The sequence below is a fragment of the Limulus polyphemus genome, unplaced genomic scaffold (genome assembly GCF_000517525.1).
Source record: "Limulus polyphemus unplaced genomic scaffold, Limulus_polyphemus-2.1.2 Scaffold6383, whole genome shotgun sequence".
Lineage (NCBI taxonomy): Eukaryota > Metazoa > Arthropoda > Merostomata > Xiphosura > Limulidae > Limulus > Limulus polyphemus.
In genome coordinates, this window is record NW_013671993.1 from 1 (window position 1) to 19,620 (window position 19,620).

The 19,620-nt window shown below is 36.1% G+C and overlaps 1 protein-coding gene across 1 annotated transcript in view; it reads right to left on the bottom strand.

Moving 5' to 3' along the window:
- Positions 1-2,171: 2,171 nt before the first annotated feature.
- Positions 2,172-19,620, bottom strand: part of LOC106473666 (cilia- and flagella-associated protein 100-like) — a 39,619-nt gene continuing 22,170 nt past the window's right edge. Inside the window, exons 13-16 of the mRNA XM_022402068.1 lie at positions 12,885-13,001; positions 12,580-12,676; positions 5,220-5,339; positions 2,172-2,554 (exon numbers count right to left, since the gene is read on the bottom strand). Of these exons, the coding sequence (XP_022257776.1) occupies positions 2,438-2,554; positions 5,220-5,339; positions 12,580-12,676; positions 12,885-13,001 (451 nt within the window). The 3' untranslated portion in view covers positions 2,172-2,437. The remainder of the gene's footprint in view (positions 2,555-5,219; positions 5,340-12,579; positions 12,677-12,884; positions 13,002-19,620) is intronic.

Here is a 19,620-nt window from a genome sequence, read left to right on the forward strand (position 1 = left end):
GAACAATACTAAGGAAGGGACAGTGTTACGACAGCGGAAGTCACGTGATGCTAGTAACACGTCATGAGATTCTAGAATGATCATGTCTGTTCGTGGCAACTCTAGTCTTTTCTATGCGCCCTCTATTCTTGTATATAAGTGCACCAGACAATGGATCGGAACGAAAATAATGGCAGATTGAAGAGATAGAGATAATCGAGTCAAGTCATAGTTAGCTCAGATGGTAGTGCACTTGTCTGGTGTTCAAGATGTGTCGGGTTCAAATCTTCCAGGTGAGAGGTGCAAGATTTCTAAAATTACCACAGTACAACAATATCATCATAAAATTTTCAATAGTAGCCAACCAATCGAAAAAAGTGTGCATAACTCTGTTTTTGTATTTGGCTACTCCATCTCTGAAATTGCACATCCATTATAGAATCAGGTGTCATCAAAGGACCATTAATAATTAGGGATGGGACAAATATCAAATCCAATCAGATATTGCACCATATGATGAAATCCAATCCAATGGGATGTTAATTTTGCAATGAATTGGATAATCACATAGCATTTCCATCAACGGATTATCTCATAATATTAAGCAAGCATAGTACTACTTGCACATATGTTACAATATTAGGCATTGCATCATTTAAACCAATGGTGCTTTCTACTAGTTCCAAAATATATTAGCATTTTCTCCACTCATTGTGTTGCCACTGTATGCCACAGGTTGTCACAGAAACAACAGCAACAGAAATGGCAAGCACAGTCCAAACAACAGTTCCAGCAGTAAAGCACTGTCTTAAACTGCCAAGTGTAGCATTCCATTAAAGGATCTTGCAATAACCACTCACTCATACGGAAATATACATCCTCATAAACTTAAAATAACAATGACAAAATAACTAGTTTAATACTATATTATAATTAAGTGGTAGATTATGTCTGTGGAACATTTTTAGTATATATGGTGAACACTACAATCAATTCTGAAGGTATCTAAATCTGATCGGATATCGGGAGCTGGAAATCCAATATGTAACCAAAACTACTATTTCTCCCACTCTCTACTAATAATAATTTATTTGTTTTAAGAGGACAACACTTGTGTAAATTTTCAATAACATATTTATATTGAAGCCAATGTTTAATAGTCACAATAAATATTGAAAATATGTTTTGTGTACTATTAAACAATGACTTCAACATATCTGTGTTATTTGTTTGTTCGTTTCAGATATTCATGCAAAGTTACATTAGTTCTTCCTAATTTTTAAATGACTGGCTAGAGAGAAGGCACCAAAGTGTGGAGTGTACTTTTGTGGCAATGGAATGCAAATTATGAACTATCACATTCACATTTGTGCACATTAACAACTAGGCCACACCCAATTCCAAACAGGAACTCTATTCATACCAAATTGATATTTTCGTAGTGCATTAGTGTCAAATTTTCACTTCCAAGCCCTACTCGCACCAGACATAAATGTTTAATGTGTTCTTTACAAGATAAACCATAAGCAACAGTGCCATTTATGTAAGCTTGTACAGTTCAGAGTCAGAAAAACAGAAGTCCCACAAGTGAGTGCCTCCCTGTTGCGGGAATGAAAAAATAACAGAGGAAACGTTACGTCTGAAGTTGTCACCAACTGTATCAGGATTGGCCCTATCACTATTAGTTTTGAAACCTATAGGTGCTGTATAACAAAGTAAATATTAACTTCTATACCATTAGTAATGTTAGCTGCCTTCCTGCTGTTCATAGGACCAGTAGTAAACTATAATATTATGTTCACAAATATAATTATAAATTTAAACAGAAAATCTACCTTGTATTATAGTCTTTATAGTCTACAAGTGCAGTTGATATATTATTATGAACCAAGATGATAAGGTACTGAATTTTCTTTACTTATATTCAATTTATGCATTTTCATTGCTAACTAAGTAGTTAAAGCTGTTTTAAATAAAATACAACATATTTTTAAGTATTTGGCTTCTATACTAATTCATGAGTGTTATTGTAAGTTGAGTTTCATTTGAATTCACATTATGTTTTTGAACATAATATATGCATATTAATAAATTATTGCAATTATATAAAAGATGCTAATGGGAAAAATATATATATACACCAAAACTTGTAGTGAATAACATTCTGAAACTGAATTTTTGATAACTGCACAGTATATTTTCCTCATATGTGTATGTATACAGATAGATAAGTCTTGTAAGTGAAATTGATGTCACTCATCACATGTAATCAAGTACTGCTTACATAATACCTTCTACAGAAAGGTAATAAATAAATACCAACTAAAAGTTTAAAGACCATAGAAAACATATCTTTAAAATGATACCAACAAATGTATAGTAAATTACATAATTTTAGTGCTGTTTTATATCAAGAATCACATATACTCTCATTTATAATTTTCAATAAAGATACATATCATGTAAAAAAATAAATATTTTCTTCTTCCTCCTCTTGGCGCGCCTTCTCAACAGCTTCTTTCTGGTTTCCACGACTTTGGTGTGGTGCAGATCGTGGCATCAGTTTACGGACAGCCTGAAAGGTAAAAATAAACAGTTATGCTGTTATATAACCAATGTTGAAAAAATATACATTTCTGACACAAATGCTTCATCATTTAGATAATATGAGCCATGTGACCTAGCTGATAAGTTTTAATAAATGTTCAAGTTGACACAAAACACTTAATAAAACTATATAAATCAACTAATTCTAAGATAAAATGTATCTTTCAATTCACCATAAAAAACTGTGTTCATGATCATTCATTTGAGATAAACACTGAAAATTTAAAATAGGAGTTGTAAAATAATGTTCATTTTGTAAATTTTTATATCACAAATAAATCAATTAAATATGAAATTAGTAATTAGACATTTTAAATTCATTTAACTACCAGTTTTTATTCTTATGATTAATACTATTTTTAAATAACCAGGTATTTAGTTTTAGCTTTAATATAACTTTCATTCAATAATACATCTAATTTTGTTTCTTTGTATTATTAATATATGTAACTTGAAAATCATATACTAATGATGGGATCATACTTAAGCTTTTTCAACCTAATATTAGATTCAAATATTTTACTATTATGTTTGAGAAATGTTTTAAAACATTTTAAGATTTATGGTATTATTATTATTACAGCAATATTAAAAAAATATTTGACATTTGTCAATATTTTACATGGTAGTAGTTTTTACAGTGACACTTAATGGTGAGTACATTTTTTTTTCCCTGAGGGTCTGTATACACTCAACTCTAAATTCTGACATCAATGTTGATTATGTAATCATAATTCTTAACCAATCACAGAAATCATTACATGTGAATTTTGGGTAAATTGATGATTTGCAGTGTAATTTAAGGTAACCTGTCATCATGGTAGTTTTTCAGAAAAGGTTTACATTTCTGACTTGAAAGAAATCAAGATTTTTATAAAATAGTGTTTGTTCATCTTTCCAGGAACACTTTTTATACATATCTTAAACACAAGTACACAGTTTAACCTGAACATCCTTTGTTTCCTAGAAAAGTTCAAAATGCTGATGTGAAATAAATATGTAACTATTGTTTTGTGTATAACACTCTATTCTATATTTATGTACATCGCTCTGGTACATAAAAAATAATATAATGTACTCTCTTCATTTTCTGAACACCACAACAAAGTATATGGCTCTTTTTTTTCTTCTTAAAATCTTCACAATAATTATTTTAAGATATATGCCTATAACAGTATTAAAACAAATTGTGAATAAATAATGGATTAAATGAGGTTTTAAACCTCTATTTCCACATTGTAATGTACAGGTAACAATTCTGTAGTTGATTGCTTTTACTTCCAGGTAAGAGCATAAATAAGGGCCCAGCATGGCCTCGTGGTTAGGGTGCTCGACTTGAAATCTGAGGGTTTAAAGAGTTTGAATCCCCATTGCTGAACATGCTTGTCCTATATGTTTGGCAACTGAACCAGCCACCTGGGTGTAAAAATTCTTGGCTTACAAAATATATATACTGGCAGACCCCAAATTAGTTGGGATTAAGGTCCTAGCAGAAAAAAATAGTCTAAATAAATCATGGAATTATTTCTGTTGGATTCTTCAACTGAACAGTGTTACTTCTAAGATGACATAGCCATTTATAACTTAACAAAATACATCTCACACAAACATATTTTGTATGCAATACAGACCTACTTAAATAAAACAAATTCAACCATATTTTTATAATGTATGTAGTAAAGGGTTAAGAACAAATTTTTACAAGTTTTAGTTCTTGTAAGAGTTTTTTAAATGAGCAATTCAGAGATTTCTGGACTACTAATAAACATATTTGTACACAAATAATACTTGAAAAATTAAAGACCAATGAAGTAAAAACTAAATTAATTGTTTGTTTGTTTGTTTGAAGTTAAGCACAAAGCTACACAATGGGCTATCTGTGCTCTGCCCACCATGGGTATCGAACTAAATTAATGACCAATGTGATACAATCAGCAGACAATGTCTCCTACAACCATACACATTATGTAAATACAATGCACGTTGTTTACCAAAGATGTTCAGTTCATTTTTAGACTGGAAATACTACAGAAATGCCGAAAGTACTGTACTTCAATTTGAAAACAAAATTACTATTTTGCAAAAAATGTACATAATATACAGCATATTTTTTGCCTATTACATACTACCTTCATAAAATAATAAAAATATTACAGAAAGATGTGGAAAAGTAAACTGAAAAGGCTATTTTTTGTTGAAGATTTTATAGCAACTTAATACGTAAAAGCGTACACTAATAATAGTTGCTTGTTTGTTGTTGTTTTACTGCAAAGCTGCGCAATGTGTTATCTGTGATATGGTAATCAAACCCTGAATTAGTATTATAAGCCCTCAAATTTACAGCTGAGCCACAAGGGAAAATCAATAACATGAATTATTCAATAAAGACAATTAAAAAAAAACATTAAATATCTAACTCTTATAGCTTCCCAATGATGAATTGATGCAATTTTACTGGTTTATTTAAATAGTGTTGTTAGGTCTACTTAGGTATGAATAAGCTTCTTTAATGAAATTATTTCTCCAACTACAACATATAAAAATATTGCAGATATTGGTAATTTGTAAACATAAACTTAAGGTGTAACTATATTAATCTATCCTAGGTACCTAATGTTCGTTTATGCAATCACCTTTTTTTTGTTAACAGCATAGGCTCTCTCTAAAGCTTTCTTTAATCTGTCTTCTTGATGCTTACGTTGGACAGCTTCCAGCTCATTTCTTTCATGTATCCTTTTTTCTCGAAGCTTTGCCTAACACGTGCAAAAATGTTATATTTTTAGTATTTATTGTCACATTTGATATTCATTGTTTTTTACATCAAAATATACATTTCACATTTAATCTCCTAGAAAGGTTTTATCTAACCACAGTCAATCTGTCTCTCAAGAAGTCCTTATCATCAGTCTTAATTCTTACTCTATTTAAAAAATGAAAAATTACATTGACTAAAAATTATAATACTATAGGTCCCTAAAAGAATATTCTTAAGGTTCAATATTAGATTATTGACAAAAATACTTACCTCTTCTCACATCATAGCTTTCCTTGATTTGTGCTGCCCTCTATATGCACAGTTTTTGCTTACTCTTAGCCTTGAAGCTCTCACCTAACATTACGTGTTTACATGTGGTATTGCTGCATTGTAGCATGGAAATGATCATGCAACAACCCTCCACCTATAGAAGTGCGACACACCCTCCTAGAGAAGCTGACTTCCTCCAAACTGTACAGCACAATCATCTTTTCAAGATTAAGCAAAAAAATTTGCACCAGAAGTGGGAAGTGTGAGGAGAAGTAATTATCTATACATTTTCAGTACTAGAAAATGTTAACTTCCGATACAATACCTCTGCTTACACAATAGCTAAAATCCCACATTGAAATGGTGGAGGGGTCAGTGCAAAATGTACCTAGATGAGCCCCCTTCAGAAGGGGTTCAAAGAAACCACATGGGGTGTGATACCCTAAACCATGAAAAGTGAGGGTTACACCCATTTGAGACTGTACCTCATCTGTACCAGGGTTACCCTTCACCCACAGTTTGATACGTGTCACCAAGCTGGGCAGAAAGGAAGCAAGTCCCATAGTGGAAATGGAAGTGCCAGATGGTGTGAAGTGGCTAGGGCATGTCAGACCATACTCAGTGGGTCAACTCAAGTCTAAAACCAGGTGCCATTGTGTATGCAGTAGGTCTGCAGTAGGAGGAGGGTCCCAATCATCTTCACCTCTAGACCAGAAAAAAAAAAGAAAGGAAAAGTTACTTCCATTCCAGCAACCTAGGCAGGGCACAGGTGCAGTCCCTGTAAAAAAAAACGATACCAGGCTATGTGGGAACCTGACATCCAGGCAATGGTAAGTAGTGGGAATGCAAACATGGTGGGTCAACTCCAGTCCTAAATTAGGTGGCATCTGGAATTTCTCATCCAGTCTGCAGTAGGAGGAGCATCGCTACCAACCACATGTGTGAGGACTTACGTTGGCTGGTCCTGTTCCAATCCAACACCAGACTGCCTAGGAACTGACATCCAGGCAGCAATAGGATGGGGGAAAGCCAGCTGGAGGAGTAAACTGCATTTGGCAGATTCATCCTGTCCAAAACTAGGCAGCATTAGGAATGGTTCTTCTGGTCTGTGGTAGGAGGAAAGTAAACACCATCTACACCAACAGAACAGCACTGCCCTACTTATTACTGAGTGGAAGTGGTTACACTCAGGAGATAGCCTCCATGGTCCACCACCCCAGTGGCTAGGAACTGGTAAGTGGCAAGGACTCCCATACTCCACTAGAAAAGAGGAGGGAAAAAACATTTTGAGAAGTCCAGAGAAATGCAACACCTTAAGATTGGGCAATGGATGACCACGAGAACTATATTTTGAAAAGCAGGCCAGACCTAGACTGGTTAACTTCTTTGGTATGCAGAAGCTTCACTTCAAAAGTGTTCACAAATATAATCACACTTTTACAGTAAATCAATTAATGTATGTTTATCTATAAACCATGTATTAACTGAATAAATACAGTATTAGGAAGTATTTTAAGGTTTTCTTACTTCTATATTTGCTATTTAAACCATAGATCTTTAATATTATTCACTATAGTGTACTGTATACTGTGAAAGGTTATAAAAGTTATCAAATTTGTTTTTGCAAAAAGGAATAAATTTGTTATAAGATGTTTTACAAAATCATCAACCATGCATTCTTATTGTTCACTGACATGTACACAAAGAGATTATAACTTCTACCACCACAAGTGGAGAGCAATAACCATACAAAACCAAAGTTTTGTTGTTTCCCCTGCAAAAGTCATACCTGCATAAATGCAAACTTAAAAGCCCATATGTAGCAAAAACATTGTGCAGTAAAATTGCAATTACATATTGAACACAATGTGAAGCTATTATATTGGATACCACATGTACACAAATCAAACCATCACATTCTTGAGATAGTAATATTTAACCATTCACTGAATAATGTAATAAACAAGTAAAACATAACTCTTAATAAATTTTAAAGCTACTAAGATCTTATGTGGGGAATTGCACCACTTCTGTACCAGGTATACACTATGCCAGTGTGGAAAGAGGTGTCACAGATATTGGTGGAAAATGGTAGGAGCACATCCAAAAATGAGAGAAAAATAGTTGGACAGGAATCTGAACCACTTTTTATCAGAAACTCAATCCCTTTAAAAAAACGTCAGAGAGGTAAATCTCTACAGACGGTAATGTGGGTGACAATAAAAAGGATGTGGCCCAAAGTGTAGAGTGGTAGGGAATGATGGACTGTACTCTGCAAGTCAACTGCATCCAAAACCTAGCCACTGGGAACTGACATCCAAGTGGGGGTAGGAATAAGGATTATACCATTGGCAAGTCAACTACAATCCAAAACTCAGCCACTAGGAACCAACATCTATGTGGGGGTAGGAAAGAGGATTATACCATTGGCAAGTCAACCACAATCCAAACCTCAGCCACCAGGAACCAACATCCATGTGGGAGTAGGAAAGAGGATCATACTGAGGGCAAGTCAAGTACAACCAAAAATCCAGCCATCGGGTGGGGGTAGAAAAGAGGATCATACCATCTTCACCTCAAGTTCAGCAGACCGAAGGGAAACATCATGTTCGCTGATCTGTGAACAGGGCACATGTGAGCAAGGTGATAACAAATTACCAATCCAGGAACCCAACATTCGGATGTTCGGAATAATCAAGATGTAATTGTATTGTGCAACATCCCACTCAAAACCAATCAGGCAGGAACCACCCCCCAGCATAGTATCATCTTCAGTATATGTAAATCTTTGAGGAGTAGTGCAAGATGAAGAACAGTAGCAACCTGCATGTTCATCCACTGTGAACCACAATGCATTAGCAATGAACATGAGGCAAAATGAGTGAGGAAACAGAGACACCAGTAATACATGTGTGAAGACTTATGTTGATTATTTCTGCTCTAAATCCAAAACCCAGCCACCTGGAACTGACATCCATGTAAGAGTAGGATGAGGGATCTCAATTGAAGGGGTATACTACAATTTTGATGGCTCACTCCAAAGCTACTACATCGCCTCGGGTAGACCCGTTCAGAGATGGAGCATCAGATTGGAGGATATCTCCTCATCTACAGCAGCAGAACACCACAACCCTACTCTTAACTGAATGGATTCTTTATTGTTTGTATCATATATCACTATTACATACAGGTGGATGCCTCCATGGTCCACCACCCCAGTGATTTGAAGCTGGAAAATGGTAAGGACTCCCATACTTCACTGGAAGAAAAAGGGGGGAAAATGTGTGATGAGTCTGAAGGAATGACAACAGCAGAGACAATGCAGTGGGTGACCATGAAAACCCTTTTTTGAAAAGCAGACCACTCCTGATTTATTCAATCTAAGGAATGGTAGGGATGGGCAGCTATCCCCTTCTGCTTTACCCATGAAGTTCATGGGTTAGTATGGTCCAGAATGGGCATATTAATGAAGCAAAGATATTGGGAGGAAAAACCTACGAGCAATCTTGTGGCACACCCCATCTCAGTGTGCATTTAGTGGCCATGGAAAATATAACTGTGAAGTCATCATGGCCTTACAGTGCAGATTTGACTAGTTTAAGTATGCCTGAACAGGCATCACTCACCACAGAATGGGATCCTTAAAGAAAAAAGGGAACATGCTCCTCAAAAATAAAAGGTATACACACAAAAATGGGTGAGATGCAGGTAAAAGGTAAGGTGCCTGATAGTGGTGAAAACAAAGGGAATTGATTACCAGAAGAAGGAAGCAAGGAAGAAAAAAACAATTGAATCAAAAGTCAAATCCAATTGGTAAGGGAAGATGGAAAAAATCACAAAAAAAGGATCTTGGAATAGAGGAAAGAGGCAAATGCATCAAACTAGAGGCAGAGTAACCGGAAATGTTTGATGATTGAGAGACCACTCCATGGTATAAAGTGTATTGGGACTGGAAAGGTGATCTGCAACAAAGTTGAAAGCACCTGGAACATGACACATCATCAGACATACATCAAATGTGTGTGTGCCTAAAAAGGGAGATCCATGGTCGAGCACAAAGGGAAATAGAACGGGTGCCCCCCTTTGGTGAATGATATAAGCCACCACCATCGAATGGGTAAAGATTAATCGAATCTTGATAAGAAAAAGAAAGTGAACCAAAGCACATTGGACTGCTGGAATTTCCAGGGGGATAACATGGTAAGACATTTTGGCTATACACCATTGTCCTGAAATCTGATGCCCCCCAACCTTGGAGGTAAGCATCAGGAAAGAGAAACAAATCCAGACCAGGGGAATGAAGTGGTCTCGACAACGAGGGAGCTTTGTCCAACCATCAATGCATATCAACAAAGAGGGAAGGAGAAAAGTTACAAGGAAAACCTAAAGGAAACCTATCAAGATTCCATGGGTCATGAAGCATCCCCTGAATAGATTGTATATGTGCCAGACCCAAGGGGATAAGTGCTTCCATAGAAGCCACATCCCCCAACATGATAAAACCTCACTAGCAGTAATACAGTTAACAATGGTGTGGATAACTGAAAGATCCATCAAATGCAGTCGAAGAGGAGAAGGATGGGCTTGATGGAGTTCGGTGTTGAAAAAGATACCCCCAAAAGACAAGACTGTTAGGTAGGTAACGGGAAAAAAACTTCTCCAACTGGAAAATTCAACCACCTGAGCTATGTGTGTGTAAGAAACAGTTGAGTATGTTGAGACAATTCCAGCTTGGAATGAGCTTACAGAAGCCAGATGGCTAAGTTGTAGTGCAAATACAATCCCCCATTCTGCTGAAGTCACGTAAAACTAACCACCCGACAAAAAACATATAACAATCAATCTCCCAACATATGAAACCTGACAATTCCTCAGCCGAGTACTGCCACCTGTAGCCTGTGTAATTGTGCTGGTAGTAAATGATATCACTTTTGAAGTGGAAATATAAACTTCAGTGAAAACCAAAAAAATGTGAAGAACATTAAAGGTAAGTGATCACTAAAAACTGTTAAAGTGAAGTAGGAAGAAAAAATTTAGAAATAATTCCACTTCATAAGAAATTAAAAAAAATATACGGGAAGAGAGTACAAACAAAAAACGTCTTGATGATAGCACTGCCAAATGAGAAGTGATAGTTTGGTAGAATTGAATAAAGGTGGTCACATGCATCAGGAGAGTGTGTCACACTCCTATTGGTGGAGGGTTGTCACATGATAATTTACAAGGGAGATGCAGTTGAACCATGATGATCATGGGGAACGTGGGAGTGCAAAGCTTTTGGCATGTGAAAAAAATTGTTGCATATAGAGGGCAGTATGTATCAGAACCTTGTTTTAAGATTTTAGCTTAGCAAGTGAGGATTTAGTAAAAACCTACAGAAGTACAATCCTATAAAGTTATTGCCTGTTTTGAGAATACAAGTCATAGATCTTCTGTTACCAATTGGAATGGACATTTAAAAACTAAATTAGTACCTTATAGGAATATAAATCTTACTATACAATGATCAATCCACTTTAAAATGAACTACTATTAGGGTTGAGTATGTTATATTAACAAATACAGCTCATATAATGTTGGGATGGTAAAGAAAGTATCAGAACTACATTTAGACAACGTTTGGTATTTAATAGGTTGTGCGATGCCACCAAAAATAGATCACTTTGGGAAGGGTATGTAACAGCCCTTTCTGACACTAATATTCATACACTCAGACATAAAGATGTGTTCATATCAGGGATTCAGAATTTCTAAGAAGGTGGTATCCCTCATACTTAAAAACATTACAAAATAAAGGAATATGAATCAACTTGGCACAACAGAGCATTCCAGAAAGTGACCTACAAGTTGTACCCCCGCCATGGTAATCAAAAGTGCAATGTTTTATAACAGATGAGAATTCACAAACATAAAGGTCAGTGGCAAGAGATGTCCACATTTCCCAGGCAATAGTATGCAACATAATCAAGAAGGATCTCCAACTGGAAAAGTAACACAAGTCACATGTATTCAAATTATTTCCACAGCATATCCATTCAATTGATACATACCTCAAACTACTGGAGAATGAAACAGATATTCATGCTATTCCACATGAAGGTATAGTGGTCAAGTTGGCAGATACAGTGCCAATGAATTTCTGTACAACAGGACTGTTGAAATGAACACTGAGAAATCATCATCCCCACAAACCAGACTGATTATGGAAATCAATGCGAAGAAAAGTGGTGTGCTATGACAGTCTTAAGACAAAGCCTGTTACAATGAAAACTATACTGCAGAACTATTGCCAAATGCACAGTTGTCAGACAGTACATGACCGTACATGGCAAACTGAACTGTAATGACATGGTGAGGCTCTGAATTTGTTTTAATATAATGTACTCAACTTCTGTAGACCTGATGATTAATAATGGTTGAGTGTAAAGTGAGTCTACATGTGATGAGGTTTCTGCCATCACAAAGATTATTCAGTAGTGGTTGAGTGTTAAGTGGATCATCATATAACAAGACCTGTACCTTCAAGAAAAGTTCTTTGTTTTGCTAAGTGTAAGGAGTGTCACTGAATAAGTATGTCTGTACAGTCAGGAAGTTAACTTGGTAGCAATTGAGTGTAAGGCAGGTCATTACATATTAAGGTCTCTTGACACCTTAGGTAGGAGTTGAGTGTTTATATAATGATACTGGTAGCAGTCCTCAATAGGTGATGACTTACATTACATGCAACTGCTACAATTGAACTTCCTAATAATAAGATACCTTACTATGTGACGACTTTGTTTACAGTAAACTACTGCAAAGTTATCTTTCTAACAGTAAAAATTACACTGTATAATGAGTTACTTTACATCAGCTAAATTTCTTATAATTCCTAACAACAGACATCTTACAATATGATACTTCATCTTTCACATTTATTTCCATCTGGTAACCTTACTAGGATTATTCACTCTTTTATAATGATCTACCTTACGAACAGCTTCCAGTCGATGCTGCGGGAAAGAGTCTATTGCATCTAGCAGGTCTTCTAGCTTATTTTCAATGCTTGTTAACATCATCAGAGTACTAAATATGAAAAAAACAACATTAAAGTAAATTCTTTATCAAACAAATAACATTCAATTTTGGTTTATCAATTATCACCATCAAGTAAAAGATCTAGATAACATCCAAATTTGTAAAGAACTTTAACAATTTCCATTAAATATTCTAAAATACTTTGAGCATTGCATATAAGAAAGAAGTATGACAGTTCTGACCAAAAAAACCATACCTGATGTTAGCAGTATTTTCTCCAATACAAGCTCGATAAACAGTTTCCACTTTTTTGTTGAGATCAGCAAGCATCTTCTCTTGGTCTTCAGCTTTATATTCTCCAAATGAAAACAGCCTGTATTAAAATTTCACACTATAAATGTTTATATCATTCATTTAGTTCAAATGTACTATATTTTACCATCCTTTTCTTTTTATAGTCAACAAAAGTCATTAAAAAATTCTACAATTACAAATATCAAGTAAAATTATTACCCATTTATGCATCAATAATCCAAACAGCTAGGCCAACGTTTTTCAGAATCTAAAACAATATATGTTCTGTCCATACAAAATAATACTGACTGGTGATTTCAATGGTATAGAAAAACCCATATCTGGATAAAGTCAAAGGTAATAGTAATGTAAAGAAAATGTTATAAAAACTTTCAAAATATTAGATGAATGGAGACATCTAGAACCTGTAGCACCAGGAATAACTTTCTGGAGCTATGACGGAGTGGGTACTAGACTGGACAGAGTCTATGTTTCTAATTTTATTCTAACTCAAACCTTATACACAGAAATTAACTCAATAGGAAGTAAGCAACACCATGTCAGTGATCATAACTATTTAATAATGGATATTAACATACCTGAAACAACAGAACAAGGAAAGGGTTACTGGAAACTATATATATTGTTATTAGAAAATGAGCAAGTAGTTCAGGAAATAGATAATGAACTTATTTCATTATGTAAGGTAAAGAAAGGGGATATAATCTGGTGGGAAAATTTAAAGAAAACAGTAAATTCAAGCTTCCAAGAAATAAGTAAAAGAATATCAGAGGAAAAGAAAAAGAATCCATCCATTAGAAACATGTTAACTAAGTTATCAAGAGTTGCTGATGGTGATCAAAATTGTATGGCATTGATAGATACCATTAAACAGCAAACGTGGCCAAAAATCACTAAGCATTTACCCAAATGAATGGAATTAATAATTTAAATAACCCATTTACTAATAACGAAATATACAAGATAATATATAGTTTTTAATTAAACAAATCACCGGGATTATATGGTTTACCAATAGAATTTTATAAAAAATTTTGGCCAACTATAGTGAAGAAATTTGTACATATGTTAAACAGTTCATTAGATAAGCGGATTCTCCCTCCATCATTTAGGGAAGAAGTAATCAGCTTGCAGTGTAGAAAGGACTATTCAAGGCTATTAAAAAATTATAGACCTGTTACATTATGAAATGTTGATTACAAGATTCTTACTAAATCATTAAATAAATGGATAACAAAAGTATTAGATAGATTAATTACTTCAACACAAATGGCTGAAATACCCGGTAGAGATATTTTCTTTAATATTAACATGCTAAGAAACATTATCTGCCTCTCAACTAATGGTAGTTCTCCTACCTGGGTAATTCCACTGGATCAGGAAAAAACGTTTGATAGAGTTCAACATGATTTTGTATTTTATGTACTAAACAAATATGAATTTTTGGAAGAATTAATAAATTGTATTAAAATAACTTACACAAATATTGTATCTAAAGTAAATGTAAGTGGATACTTAAAGGAAAAATTTTGTGTAAGGTCAGGGGTGAGACAAGGCTGTCCTTTATCATGTTTTTGTTGATGGATTTACTATTCAGTTCGTGATACCTGAAGAAGGGCATTGTCCAAAATATTATATCCACAATTATATATTTCAAAATATATATATATATATATTAACTCCTTAGTGGTTTGACCTATAACATACTTCTTTTTATCTTTTTCAACAACTACTATGCATAATTTCCTACACAGTTTTATAGAAAAAGAAGTAGTTTACCTAAGACTAACTTACATAGAAAGTGTTATACCACCCAATAATGAAGAAATAAAGAAAATTCAAAATATAATATTTAAATTTATATGGAATAACAAATAGGAACGATTATGTTAGGAAAATAATCAACCTTCAAATGGAATTAGGAGGTCTAGGTTTTCCATATTTTAAAAGTCATAATTTTCCTATACTGAAAATGTATTTCCCATAGGTACTTACCTCTTCTCACATAAATAGCTATTCTCGTTTAGTGCTGCCCTCCATAAGCAAAATTATTTTTTTGCATGCAACAAGCCTTTTATTTCCCCTCAATTGGAATGGACTAATTCCAATGCATCTCTCATGCAAATCATCATGCAACAACCCTCCACCAATAAGAGTGCGACATACTCTCATGACGCAATTCTACTGAATTATCACTTCGAGTTTTGGCAGAAGATGGAAGCACCAGTTTTTAGTAGGGAGGAAGGGTGATAGAGGTAAGTACCTATTGGAAATACATTTTCAGTATAGAAAAATTATAACTTCTGATACAGTACATTTCCTCCCCTCACATAAATAGCTAGAATCCCACATTGAATAGGTGGAGGGACCAGTGTGAGGGAAAGAAAGAAGCATCCTTTGAAAACATCCGAAGGACACTCCCTAAGATGAGTCAGTCAGATTCTAAGAACTGATGTGGGGAACTGCACCACTTCTGAACCAGGTATATTCTTCACCCATCAGTGAAAGATGTTGCACATGTGGGCAGAAAAACAGAGGAGCACATCCAAGTGGGAGAGAACTAAGGTTGGATAGTGATCTGAACCATAGATTATTTATGAAACTCTGTCCCAGAAAATATAAAAGTGGGTAAAATGAAAAGGATGTGTCCTGGGTGTAGAATGGCTAGGGCATGACAGACCATAAATGGCAAGTCAACTACATCCAAAACCCATGCCTCTGGGAACCAACATCTACACGGGGGTGGGATGAGGATCATACTGTCAGTAAATCATCTACAATCCAAAACCCAGGCCACCAGGAACTGACATTCATGTGGGGGGTAGGAAAGAGGATCATACCAGTGGCAAGTCAACTAGAATCCAAAACCCAGTCATCTGGTAGGGGAAGGAAAGAAGATCATACCATCTGCACCTCAAGTACATAAGACTGAAGGAAATCAAAAACCCCCCAACCCATGAACGGAGTACATGTCAATATAAGAAATTGATATATAATCCAGGAACCCAACATCCAGTATCCAAAATATAACTGCATTAAGTAAACCATCTCCCTCAAAATTGAAATTGACCAGAACCACTCCAAGAACAGTAAGATCCTTGGAATGATAAGCATCAAGGTATAGAGGAAGGGGAAGAACTGTAATAATCTGCAAGTACCCCCCACTATTACCCACAACAACACTGATGGAGTAACAAGAGTATAAATGAGGAAGGAACATAGACATCTCTAATACATGTGTGAGGACTTATACTGATTGGTTCAACTCTAAATCCAAAACCCAGCAAATAGCAATATAACAGTGAAGAGCATGTACAGGACAAAAAAGTCTATTCCGACCAGGCTGAGGATAAAGGGGGGAAATGGAAGGAGGGGAAATCGTCGAAAAGGAGGAGTTACTCTCACGAGCCACCAAAGTTTTGGGAAAGAAAGAATGATCCAGATAAAGGAGAAGATATGTAGAATAATAAAGAATATGTGAAACAACGATGGAAAACAAATCAGACCTTTGATGTCCACAGGATAAGAGGAGAAGGAAATAAGTCTTAATGAAAAAGTGAAACAAGGAGCTCATGGAGAGTGGTTCGAACAGAGGCAAGGAGAGGCAGTAAAGGACCACATTAACATCCCAATCCAAAAGGAAAGCCCACTGTGGGAGACAACGAATCCAGAAGGAATGCATCAACATGGAAAGAGTAGGGTAGGTAAACACCCTACGATATTGGGAAAAAGGAAAGGTATGGGACAAAGCCACCTGATAACACGATATCAAGGAAACAGAAGGCCCCAGATCAAAAAAGCCAAGTCAGGGAATCTGCAATACGAGAAACAGTGGGTTGAGCAGAGGAAACCCCTTGACCCAGAGACCAATGGCAGAAAACATTCCATTTACATGATAAACTTCCAATGAGGAAGGGCAAATGGAAGGAGCCAGAAAAGAAGCTACCCATCGGGACAAGCTGAATCTCCTTACAAAGGACTGGATTAAAATTAGGCATGAAGACAAAGAACAGGAAGTGCTGGATGAAGCACTGATGGCCAAGGTTGATGAAGAAGGGATGGAGTCATAGGAAGAGGTAACAGAGGGGTAAGTTGGAGCTGAAGAAGCCATGGAAACCATGGCTCAGCTGGTCAGCAAGAAGCAATCAAGAGGACTTGTCACAGAGTGGCATGGATGATTGAAATTGTATGGAGAAGAAGTCGAATGGGAGGATAGACATATAAGTATTTGTTGGTCCAGTCCTGGCTGAAGGAATTGACAGTCAGAGCAAGAGGGTGAGAGACTGGAGACCAAAACAGAGGTAATTTGTGGTTGAAGAACGTGTCAAGAGCATCGACATGAGGAATACCCCACTGAAGGTAAAGTCACTAGAAAACAAGAGGTTCAAGAGACCTCTCCATTGGATAGACTTTGTCTGGATGGGAAAGCCGATCTGGAACAAAATTGAAAGCACCAAAAACATGACACACAATGATATGAATATCTAGTGTGTGGGCCCAAAAAAGAAAATCTAATGTATGATTACAGAGGGATCAAGAACAGGTGACAACCTGGTGATTGAGATAAGCAGTCACTGTAGAATTGTCAGAATGGATCATTACCAGATGATTTCTGGCCAGATAGAGAAAATGAACCCAAGCATGATATACAGTGAAAATATTCAGGATGTAGATATGATAAGACCTTTCAGCTGCAGACCAACACCCCAAAGCTTCCTGTTGATTGATCCACACTCCTAATCCATGAGGGAATGTGTCTCTGAAAATTTGTAAATCTGGATGATGAGGAGGAAGCAGGACACCCATTGACGTGTGAGTCTTGTCCAACCATCAATGCAGAACATCGGCAAGGGTAGGAGGAAGGGTAATAAGAATTGTCAAAGGATCTCTTGCAATATTCCACTGGTCATGAAGAGCCCACATATGAATCAAACCTAAGGAGATAAGAGCTTCCATGGAAGACCACATCCCCAAAAGTGATAGAACCTCATAAGTTGTAATAGAGAGAGCAATAAGAGCATGGGGATCTGAAAGCTTCATCGAACAAAGTCAAAGAAGAGAAGGTTGGGCCCAACTGAGATGGGTGTTGAAAAAACACCCAAATGGCCAAGATATTGGGTAGGTTGTAGGAATGACTTCTCCAACTCGATTAACCAGCACACTGGAGCCACCTCCAGGAGCAGCTGATGAGTGTGACAGGAGGACTCCTGTTTGGAACAAGCTAACAGTAGCCATCTGTGTATATAATGATGAAAGTACAACCTGAGAGCATGTAAATAACAAGCAAATGCTTTGACCACCCAACAAAAAATATACCAAGCCAAAGCAAGCCCAAAGGGCAGTGCACAAAACTAATAAACCACACCATGGTGAACAAACTGAAGATAGGGTCACGACTGACGAGATGTTGGTATATGCAAATAAGCATTCACAACATTCATCTTGGTCATCCATAAACATGGAGAAAAAGCCCACCTGATGGTGAGAAATAACTCCATAAGGAAACAAGATAGATTGAGAAATTGACTGAGGAAGGACAACTCTATTACAGGCTGCCAGTCTCCAGTTTTCTTGGGGACAACAAACATCCTGGAATAAAAGCCTGGAGAAAGATGATGAACAGGTTCGATGGCCTATTGAGACAAAAGGTCTTGTACCACCTCTGACAGATGCTGGTGGTAGGATCCCGAAGCATGGGGAAAGAAACAGGTACCTTAGACAAAGGAAGGGAAAAGAAATTGTAAGACAAGCCCCTCTGATAAAACCCAAAGAACCCATGGATCTGTAATGAAAAATCGCCAAAGGGGAACAAATGTGCACAATCGAGCTCCCACCAGACTGTAACTTACTGGATAGTCACCAGTACTGTTTACGACATGCCTATCTACATCGAATATTATGAATAAGGCTTGTGGCATAAGGGCAGCACTGAACGAGAATAGCTATTTGTGTGAGAAAAGTAATGTACTGTATCGGAAATCATTTAACAGCTTTAACAATTAGTCAAACATGCAAGATTCTTCACTCATATCATAATATTGCCCTTTTCTACAATTACACTATAGGAAATAGAGTAAAGTATTTCTTAGAAAAACCCAAATTACAAGCAGTTAAGTTACTCGACCCCCATTTTATCTAAAGTTATTTCCAGATATGGTAGTAAAACTATTTCAGGGCAATAATCAGGTAAAATTATATACAATGTCAGTTCAAAAGATTTATGAAGCAATATCACCATTTGTCACACCTAAAATCCAAGAATAGAATCAACAAGTAAAGTGGAAATATACACAGCGTGGTCACAAGTAAATAGACTCCACCTTTTCAGAAAAAATGAAATTTTTCATCATATTCACATGAATTGATGTATTTATAATTTAATCAATATCTAGTAGATCTTCCTTTCGCTTCGTGGAGTTCATTGATCCTTTGAGGCATCGTGAGAATCATCTCGTCAATTTTAGATTGTGAGATTTTCGCCCACTCTTGCTTCAAAACTTGGAGTAAATCGCTCTTCTATGTTGGTTTTTGGTTGTTTCTTGACTTGCCAGTCGAGTATGGCCAGAGGTTTTCGATGGGGTTCATGTCAGGAGATTGGCTCGGCCAGGGCAACTTCTGGATACCATTTTCTTCCTGCCACTTTGGGTGTTTCTAGCAGTGTGACACGATGCTCTGCC